This window comes from Myotis daubentonii, chromosome 1 (assembly GCF_963259705.1).
Source record: "Myotis daubentonii chromosome 1, mMyoDau2.1, whole genome shotgun sequence".
NCBI lineage: Eukaryota > Metazoa > Chordata > Mammalia > Chiroptera > Vespertilionidae > Myotis > Myotis daubentonii.
The window spans coordinates 50,034,466-50,044,675 of NC_081840.1; the positions used below are offsets into that span (position 1 = coordinate 50,034,466).

General features: G+C 48.6%; 1 protein-coding gene across 3 annotated transcripts in view; it reads left to right on the forward strand.

Annotated features, from left to right (window-relative positions):
• Nucleotides 1-9,749, forward strand: part of ANXA2 (annexin A2) — a 43,966-nt gene extending 34,217 nt beyond the window's left edge. For all 3 annotated transcript variants that reach the window (XM_059699573.1, XM_059699575.1, XM_059699574.1), the window contains 8 exons: nt 1,294-1,384; nt 2,265-2,344; nt 3,731-3,790; nt 5,607-5,700; nt 6,245-6,340; nt 7,027-7,085; nt 8,201-8,323; nt 9,385-9,749. In XM_059699573.1, coding sequence (XP_059555556.1) covers nt 1,294-1,384; nt 2,265-2,344; nt 3,731-3,790; nt 5,607-5,700; nt 6,245-6,340; nt 7,027-7,085; nt 8,201-8,323; nt 9,385-9,444 — 663 coding nt within the window. In that variant the 3' untranslated portion in view covers nt 9,445-9,749. The remainder of the gene's footprint in view (nt 1-1,293; nt 1,385-2,264; nt 2,345-3,730; nt 3,791-5,606; nt 5,701-6,244; nt 6,341-7,026; nt 7,086-8,200; nt 8,324-9,384) is intronic.
• The last annotated feature ends 461 nt before the right edge of the window (nt 9,750-10,210 follow it).

Here is a 10,210-nt window from a genome sequence, read left to right on the forward strand (position 1 = left end):
ATACCTGCTTTACATGTCTGCATGCATTTCCTCCAATGCATGAGTTATTGTTAGATGGAAAAACTGCCCTCTGCAATATTTGAAGATGTTTGGTAGTCATTCTGTAGCACTTGCATAGAATGCTTTGTAGACCCTTGGCTAAGAAGAAAATAAATTTTGACTTTGCTTGGAACCTCTATGAATTGTGATGAAAAACTCTGGAGGAAGAGGCATTGGCTCACAGATTAGATTAAGAATAAAATTCAAAATTAACCATTAACCTGAGGCTTAGTTTATATTACACAAACCACTTTTCAGGGGCATATAAACTCTAATAAGTTTAATTAATAGCTGACATACTTTTCATGTGGATCAGGAAGTTTCTTATTGTAGTAACACCTTATAATTGATTTACATTTTAAACAGTTGTAATTCCACTTAGTTCAAAGTGATATTTCCATATTCAGAAAGACAAGTATTAGAGAGTCCTGATTATTAAATCTTGACTTTGATCATGAAGCTAGCTTTGAAATACATGTTTCATTGCGTCCTTTCAAGCTGTCTGGCTCGCTCAAAAGTGTATATATTAAATTTGAATACATCACCCAGCAAATTCTTATTCCTTAATAAAGTGTTGATGTCTAGGTTTATTTGGCACTTCATTATTTCCTTTTGCTTCCCTAAAATGCCTGAAGAGTGCATAGTAATCAAGCAAAAATGGAAATATAAGAATGAAATTTTTAACATTAACCCAATTTTACATTTCAAAGAGGCGAAGCTAGAAATTTCATCTTATCTCTACCTATTTCTGGTTAAAAAAAAAAAAGACTTAATTTAAATCTGACGATGTTGGCTGGAAATGATAACATGAAATCTCTATATTCCTTTATTTTAAATTACTGACCAGAATTGTTTAGTAAAGAAAGTTATTTTCCCATCTATTAAAATAGTGGGTGATTATAGAAATCGAAAAATAAAGAAAAATGGGAATAAGAAACAGTTACCCATTTTATAAACCCATCACCAAAAGGCAACAACTTTTAACATTTTGGTGTCCCTCCCTATTTGCTATAAAAAACATGTTTAATATAGTTGAACTCAAATATGTCATACCATCTTGTATTCAGGTGAAGCATTTTTTAAAAGAATAGAAAATAACATTAGCTCGTGCTGAGGAATACAGTACAGATCCCTCAGTAGGATGCAGAAGGGAGCATGCGACCCGGTCATGTCTGCAGTTTACCTGGTTGAGATCAGAGAAAGCTAATGGCCAGGAGGACTTGCCTGCTGACATTTGTCCTGCCTGCTTCACAGGGTCTGGGCACGGATGAGGACTCTCTCATTGAGATCATCTGCTCCAGGACCAACCAGGAGCTGCAGGAAATTAACAGAGTCTACAAGGAAAGTGAGTAGCCCTGCTTCTGTGATACATCCTCTCAGCCCAGCTTCTCTAGCCCCTATCATAGCTCTCTGGGCCATTGTTCAGTGTAGGAGGCCTGGTTACGGACGCAGAAGTGCCTACCCTTTGTCCAGGGGTTTGCCGTGGTCCAGGTCCCTCTCCTCCGTCTGCTTATGGCCAGGGTTTTGACTATTACCTTCTACTAGAACTTCTACAAAAGTACAGGCAGGAAAGAAATCAAAATCTATTGAAAAGGTGAGATGGGGAGAAGAGGAAGGTATACATGGTTTTCATTTATTGGGTGCCACCCAGCCTCCACTCAGGGGGTTCCCACCTGTGGACCCAGAGATTGCTGTGAGAGGCAGGGGGACCTATGTGCACCGAGCAATATAGGAGGCTATGAGTAGGATAAATGATGCAGCTTACATGGGTATGTGTTCTGTGTTTCAATATAGATGCTATTTTGAATAATGGAAATTAACTCTCAAGTACTACTTAAATCTTACTAGTTTCTGCCATTGTGCATTTTCTTGCTCAGTGGATAATAAAGCACCAGTGTGTGTGTGTGTGTGTGTGTGTGTGTGTGTGTGTGTGCGCATAGCCCTTCAATTTTTTTTATGTTCAGAATGAGTATTCCTAGTCAAGCAGGGTGGGAACCAATATTTTAGTTACAGAAGGGGTCACTGATCAAAGGTGAGCTTGAGCGTGATCTGATCTATGATCCAGCTCGGTCTGCCCCTTGTTACTGATAAGAAAGAACACTGGCTCTGGGTTGATGAGGGTTCGGTTCATTCTAGGAAATCCACTTACATTTGGGCAGGGGTGGGTGGAGTGGCTGGCTGGCTGCACAGACAGGAAGCGTAACCCACGTGTGTTGCTTTCCAAGTGTACAAGACTGATCTGGAGAAGGACATTATTTCCGACACATCCGGCGACTTCCGCAAGCTGATGGTTGCCCTCGCAAAGGTTGGTTTCCGGTTTATTTCTTTGTTCTTGCTTCTTCCCAAGGCAAGTCCCATACCTCATTTTATACTTGAGAGTGAATTAACTCAGTCCTCTGGGCCCGCATCAGAAACGGCAGCTGCATTTCCGACAGTGGGTTTGCCCTGTCCCTGCAGAGTTGTCATTTTTTTGTGATGGGATTTCTTATCCAGCAAAACGGCGTGGTCAGGTGGACTTGTGGGCCAGAGGAGGGGTGGGCAGCTCTCACGTCCTGGCCTGGACTTATGTGCCAGCTCTTGCCACGTGACTTGAGGAAGGTCGCTTTGCCTCTCTCTGTGGTCACCTAGGACCCAGTAGAAGCAACCCTGTTGTTTCTTTCACCTGCTCTCACTTCTGATGAGAGGATTGGCCTGTGTAGTCTTTTGCCTGGAGAGGGGTGGGGAGGCCTTTGTTTGTTTGCTAATGTTAACACATTAATGAGGGTGAAAGGCATTTCCTTTCTGAATCTGAGTTCTGACCAGTATGCAGTTTAAAGCCTACTGCCAGGGAGGGAAGAGAAATTCTTTTCCCCAGGAACCTGAGGACAAGTGGCCGATTGGATGCTGCCTCCTGCCCACTCGCATCTCCATCCCTGGGGCAGCTCCGAGCCGCCTCCCTGGCTCTGCTCCCTTCCACTGTCCTTCCTGCCGCCATCCACTGGTCTTTTTTGCAATTCATTTTCACCATTTTATTCCCCTGATCATAAACCATTTCAGCGGCATCAAATCCAGGCTTTCTGCTTTTTAAAAGCGTCCCCTGCACCCTGGTTCTCCCTACTTGATCTTCCTGGGATTCCCTCCTCTCACCTGCTGCAGCCGGCATCACCTCCCTCCCCCGTGCCGCTGGGTCTCAGCCTCCGGTGCTGGTGATGCTGAGGAGTGGCTTTCTCCCCTGCCCTTCACGAGCCCGGCTGACATCCTCCCAGGCTCACCTCCGCCGCCCCCACTGTCCGCAGACCTTGCTGGCTCTACTCCCTGACAGATTCTCCCTCACTTGCATTTCACATCTTAGAGCCAGAGATTGCTGTGCTTTTCCTCGTGGGCCGTGCTTGTTCTCCATCTGGACTGTACGCTCTGAGGGGAGAAACTCAGGATCATTAGCTTCTTTTTCTTTTTCGAGTGGGTATGTTCTGTAAGGGGCTTGGCCCAGGACTGGGTATCCAGAAGCGGGTGATGCTGTGAGGCACAGCCCCCACCCCACTTCCTCAACTATTTCATCCATCCTTGGTCTGGTCTAGACTTCAAAGTGAAGAAAAATTTTAAGAAGGTAGTTGTTCAGTGAATTAAATAATGGCTTACATGACTTGGAGAGAAAAATAGCATTAAAATGTGCAAAGGAATATATTTGATGTTGTTAACTTTTCCTCTGTAGGGTAGAAGAGCAGAGGATGGATCTGTCATCGATTATGAGCTGATTGACCAAGATGCCCGGGTAGGTGCCAGGGTGGTGTTGTGGGTTTCTGTTTTCTGGGAAGCCTCTGGAGAGTTTGTATAGTAATTATCTACGCTGTGTAACAGATTACCTCCAATCAGAGTGGCCGAAAACGGTAACCATTTATTACCTCTCGGTTTCTGTGGGTCAGGAATTAGGGAGTTGCCTGGCTGGGTGGTTCTGGCTCAGGGCCACACATAATGGTGACCAGGGCTGCTGGCCCCTGAGGGCCACCCACAGGACTGTTGGCAGAGGCCTTGGCATCTCTCCACATGGACTCTGCATGGCTGCTTGAGTGTCCTCACAACATGGCAGTCAGCTTTCCCAGATTGAGTGATCATGGGAGAGCGAGGAGGAAGCCACGTGCTCTGTGGTCTGATCTCAGGAGTCACACAGTCACGCTGTCCTGCTCTGTTCACTGGAAGTGAGTCACTGTGTCCAGTCCACAGTTCGAGGGAGGAGAAGGGAAGTAGCCGCTCCCGGGAAGGGAGGAATGTCAGAGTTTGTGGGCTTCATTTACACTTTCTGGGAGCACTGGTTATTAACGGGCATCGCCTTACATCGCTGGTGGTAATTACAGGAGCCATACCTGACTCACATGCTCCTTTAGGCCTTGTGTGTGTGTGTGTGTGTGTGTGTGTGTGTGTGTGTGTGCCAGTTTCTGCAGGGTGTGGTGAGCTGTGCACACTGGTGTGCATTTGCTACAGTGAACGCCAGCAGAGTAAAATGATAGAGAAAGCCGAAGGAGATAGGGGAGGCACAGCCGGGCCGGAAGGGAGAGCCCCGCAGAACCTTCTGGTTCTAGTCGCATATTCCCCGTGAAAGACTTGTGAAGCTGATTCACATTGCTCTGAGCTGTGTGCCTTTCCCGGGTGTCAGTAGCTATCTCAGAACATTCAGAAGAGCTGCAGAACAAAATTTATTTAGATTCATTTTAGTTTTAAGTTTCAATATATTTTACACTGTACTTTTGGCAAGTGGCGGAGAAGGTTTGTTTTTTTTAAAAAAAATATATATTTTATTGATTTTTTCAGAGAGGAAGGGAGAGAGAGAGAGAGTTAGAAACATCGATGAGAGAGAAACATCGATCAGCTGCCTCCTGCACACTCTGGGGGTGTGCCCGCAACCCAGGTACATGCCCTTGACCGGAATCGAACCTGGGACCCTTCAGTCCGCAGGCCGACGCTCTATCCACTGAGCCAAACCGGCTTCGGCAAGAGAAGGTTTTTAAATAAAGTAATAGAAGGCGGGTTTTACAATTTCCGGATAATGGATGGTCACGGAATGAGTATCTACCCTTGCTTACGCCTCTCCCCCACCCTCCCCCCCATTGTTTGTGTTATTTATAGCCTTTACATTTTCCAGAAGCTGAATATAAGGTTGGCCTGGCTCCTTTCTCAGCTCCGTCATTTCCCGAGTCTCTAAGAAGCTCAGGTGTGGGCACCGGACCTTCAGTATTTGGCCAGTAGCTTACTTGCTATTATGGTGCCAATAGGGAAGGAGGGCTGGGTGTGCTAGGAACGCCTGCGTGTCCTTCTCTATGTGCATAGAAGCCCTCAGTCCTTCCCGTGTTCAAGGAAGGAGATTTGGGCAGTGCTGGCCTCACGAACAATCTAGTCTCATGACGATCTGTTGGTGTCTAGGGAAGCCTGCTCTTGATGAAAACTTGTGCCCTTTTCATCCTTTTCCCCATGTCTGTAGCGCAGTCATCCTTTCTCACACGTTTTGAATGTGTAGGTTTTAGTGTTTTCACATGATGTTTCTATGACTGGCTGTGGATCCTCTAGTTACCTTTCCTGGTGGGTTGTGTTCGTAGGATCTCTATGACGCTGGAGTGAAGAGGAAAGGAACTGATGTTCCCAAGTGGATCAGCATCATGACTGAGCGCAGCGTGTTCCACCTCCAGAAAGGTGGGTGCTGTGCGCTCCAGGAGCCCCGGGTGTCGGTGTTGGGGCTCACATCTGCCAGAGCCAAGCCCACTCTCCACATTGCACCCCTGTTTCCCTCCCCAGGTCCATTTGCCCTTCTCTCCCATTGTGGATCTGTGTTTCCCCTAAGTAGTTCCCATGGTCCGGTGCTTTAGCTTGCTGCCCCTTCTTGTCTGAGGATCCTTCCGTTCTGCTACGTGTGTTGAAGTAATGGACTTGGCTGGGTGCTACGTATTACTTCCTGTGGCTTCCAGATAGAATGGGTTCCACTCAGAGGAGATGGAGATGTTCAAAGATGGCCCAGGCCGTGCCATTCAGGCCACGTGCACGGGACAGTTGTCCCAGGGCAACTGGTACAATGTCAGCTCTGGTTACCATGGCAGCCCCTTAGCCCTTAAGATGCTGCGATTATTCTTTTCTTTTCTTTTCTTTTCTTTTTTCAGTTGTGGTATATAACCGTGTGGGTGATCATTGACAGCTTTGACTGGGGGCTCCGTTTTAGTAATTACTTGTTGCTTTTCCTTAGTATTTGACAGGTACAAGAGCTACAGCCCTTATGACATGTTGGAGAGCATCAAGAAGGAGGTCAAGGGAGACCTGGAGAATGCTTTCCTGAACCTGGGTGAGTAAGAGTGGTTGGTCCCCCATCCCTGGTGGATGTCTGCTCTCAGTAAACTGCTGACGCAAAAGTAGCAAGAGAAAGGCCTCTGTTGGAGACATTCTCATTGTCCCTGGGTTTCTGTGGCCTCGGAGTCCCCAGTGTACAGCCTCAGGGGGCTGAGTGCCGCACAGGGTCCCCGGTGTTCCCTCAGGGGGCTGAGTGCCGCACAGGGTCCCCGGTGTTCCCTCAGGGGGCTGAGTGCCGCACAGGGTCCCCGGTGTTCCCTCAGGGGGCTGAGTGCCCCACAGGGTCCCCGGTGTTCCCTCAGGGGGCTGAGTGCCCCACAGGGTCCCCGGTGTTCCCTCAGGGGGCTGAGTGCCGCAGAGGGTCCCCGGTGTTCCCTCAGGGGGCTGAGTGCCCCACAGGGTCCCCGGTGTTCCCTCAGGGGGCTGAGTGCCGCAGAGGGTCCCCGGTGTTCCCTCAGGGGGCTGAGTGCCGCAGAGGGTCCCCGGTGTTCCCTCAGGGGGCTGAGTGCCCCACAGGGTCCCCGGTGTTCCCTCAGGGGGCTGAGTGCCGCACAGGGTCCCTGATGTTCTCAGACCCTCCCATTTTGCAGCCCATTCAGGTCGTCTGGTGTGTGCCCAGGTTAGAGCCTCATCCCCACTAGTGGACAGAGGAGTAACTGACCCCTTTGCTTCTCCCCACAGTCCAGTGTGTCCAGAACAAGCCCCTGTACTTTGCTGACCGACTGTACGACTCCATGAAGGTAAGGGCAGCGGGCCCAGAGGTCTAGGTTTCCACACTAGGCTCCTCTTTCATGTCCCCAAACTAAGTCCCCTGCCTAGTGACGGAGGGAGGAGCCCCGAGGTCTCGGTGCAGAGCGCACCAGCCAGCTGTGGCTGCATTCGACAGGAGAGGAAGCCACCAATCCACCTTCTCACTCTCCAACCACTCGAACACGTGTTTGTGTCCAGGCAGAAAGCAAAGCGCCCGGGAGAGAGAGAGCCAGGGGATGGTTGCGCCTGAGTCCTGCTCAGGTTTCTCAGTGATTCCCTCCTATCACCTCTGAGAGAAAACCAGCAAGGGAGGGAGAGACTGTTAAGCAGCCACGATGTAATAGACATTGTGTAACTTACTTGAACTTAAATAATTACCAAAGAGCCTGAGGCTTATTGTTTTATTGTTATTTTTTTCTTTATAGGTGAGGAGGCTGGAGCTGAGAAAGCTTCAGCTTGCGTGAGGTTCCATAGCCAGATTAGAACTTGGGTCTACGGACTCCAAAGCCAGCCCAGCCACTGTCCCTTGAATGAAGCATCTCTTCCCACAGTCCCATCCTATTGTCCATGCCTCACATGTGCCCGGTTCTTTCCATCTTCCAGGCCCGCCTACTTCCTCCTGGGTCACCTCCTTGTCCACATTGCCTCTCCCCACCTCTCCTCAGGCTCATGTAAAATATGACCCTTACCTTGGTGCCCATGGTCTGAGGCTCTGCCAGTAAACTCAGTGGCCTTTCTGCTCATGCCATGCACGCTGGCACAGGGCAACGATGGAAACGGGACAGTGTGGCCTCTCTGAGCCCTGGAGAGCCGGGACCTATTTGTTACATGTGCAAACTCGCACACTCATTGAACCGAGCCTTGCAGTGCTTCGTGCTCAGCCCGCGTCCAGTGAATGCACATGTGGGAGTCCGTGCTGACGTCACCCTGCCGTGTTTCATGCTCATTTTCTCTTCAGGGAATAGTCACACTGTTCCATTTGTGATCTGTTAGTGAGCAGCATCAGGAATCCAGATCAGTTCCAGGGGCAAGAAAACGTGCTCGATCGGTTTGTGGTTAACATTGCTCTCAGTGAATTAACTTGGAATGTTGCCTTGACTTTCAGGGCAAGGGGACACGCGACAAGGTCCTGATCAGAATCATGATCTCCCGCAGTGAAGTGGACATGTTGAAGATCAGGTCTGAATTCAAGAGGAAGTACGGCAAGTCCCTGTACTATTACATCCAGGTGAGCCCACGGTGCCGCGTCGCCCGCACTGCCCTTTGGGGGCCCGGGACCCCGGGGAGGGTCTGTGTTTTCTAATTCACTGGGGAAGAGATAGTCACCAAATATCAGGGATTTATTTTGAAAGTGTGATTTGTCCCGGAATCCTATAGAACAGGCAAATGTTTTGTGTTTCCCACATGTGTTATTCTACAATGCAATTGGTGTTCCTGATGATGACCTTGTAAGAGCTGGTGACATCCTCAAGAGATTTAGATCAATTACATTTTACATTTATTATATTTCCATTTCTTGGAAAATCCTCTGTGATTGGCGTGGGGGCATTGACCCAGAACGCCCATCTCTCCTGCCAGTTTAGTCTCTGTTTTGGAGAGATGGAGAATTCATATGTAACCAGTAACGGCCTTCACAGTGGTCCCACTGTGTGTGATACAGACAGGCATTGCGATCCCTTTTTAGATCCTGACGTTTCCAAAGGCAGGTCTGGTTACAAGGATGAATTTAGAAGTGGGTAGATGTGCCCAGGTGTATTAGGGCAGATATGTAAAGTTTAGGTCCCAATTAGGCTCATAGTCATTGTTTCTTCACCTCACCAGCTTATTTCCGTGTGACCTTAAGAATTTAGGAAACAGCACTGTGAGGCAGGAAAGGACGCCACCTTCTCTGGAAGGGGGAGGACCAGGGAGAAAGTGGTGGTGTTGTCAGGGCAGTTAGAGCAGTCACGTACCATATGAGTCCCCAGTACCTCACATTCGCTCCACCCTTGTGGTAATAATGTGACTTGAAAGTCTCCCCCAGGCCACATTCCCTGAGGGTCCTCTGGTGATGATGATGGTGGTGGTGATGGTGATGGTAGTGGTGGTGGTGATGATGATGATGGTGGTCATGGTGGTGATGATGGTTTGGGTGTGGCCTTCCAGGCCTTTGTATCTAGGCAGGTCCTGCAGAGTCTTCTCTGTTAATTTGGGAGAAGCTCTGTGTGCAGTGGCTCTGCCTGTATATTATGGCGGAGTTTGGATCTTTTTTTAATACTCAATTTCCTTTTTCTCTTTGACCATTTGCAGCAAGACACCAAGGGTGACTACCAGAAAGCGCTGCTGTACCTGTGTGGTGGGGATGACTGAGCCCGCGGTGGCCCACGTGTCAGGGAGTGGTGCTCCTATGCTTCCAGCCAACAGTTCTAGGAAATCTGCTTGCGGCTAGTGCCCATCCCTGTGCCCGTCCCTGTGAGGATGCTGTTAGCATTGCTTCTGCCTCACCTTATCTCAGTTGCCTAAGCATTGCCTGGCTTTCCCATTTGGTCTCTCCTTTTAGCCAAAGAAATGAACATTCCAAGAGTTGGAAGTGAAATCTATGATGTGAAACACTTTGCCTCTTGTGTACTGTGTCGTAAACAGATGAATAAACTGAATTTTTACTTTAGAACCAATCACTTTGTTGACCTTGCTTTTAATTTAATTGTTTAAAAATCAAACATCCCTGAGGGCCATGTGGTTCAGCTGGTAAGCCTGTCCCTAGAGGATGAAGCCTCTAGTACTGAAAGAAAACAAATTCATGTCCTCAGTCATGCCATCCACATTTCAGATGCTCAGTACCACGTGTGGTGAGCAGCTAGTGGCTGCACAGCGAGGGATAGAATGTGCCCATTATAATAGAAAGTTCTACTGGGCAGCTCTCCATGCCCAGGAGATGATGCTGCCTATGGGGGAATAGCCCAGAGTTACCCCTCATCTGCTCATCTTTCGACAGCGAAATGAGGTGAAAATAAGCATCGGTGGTGGCCTCAAACTAGGAAGAGGAGAGGGGTCGGTGGGTTCTGTTTAGCAAATATTTTTGTAAGCCCTTAGATTTATAGAAATAAGTAACATCCTGCCCCAACCTCCCAGGCCA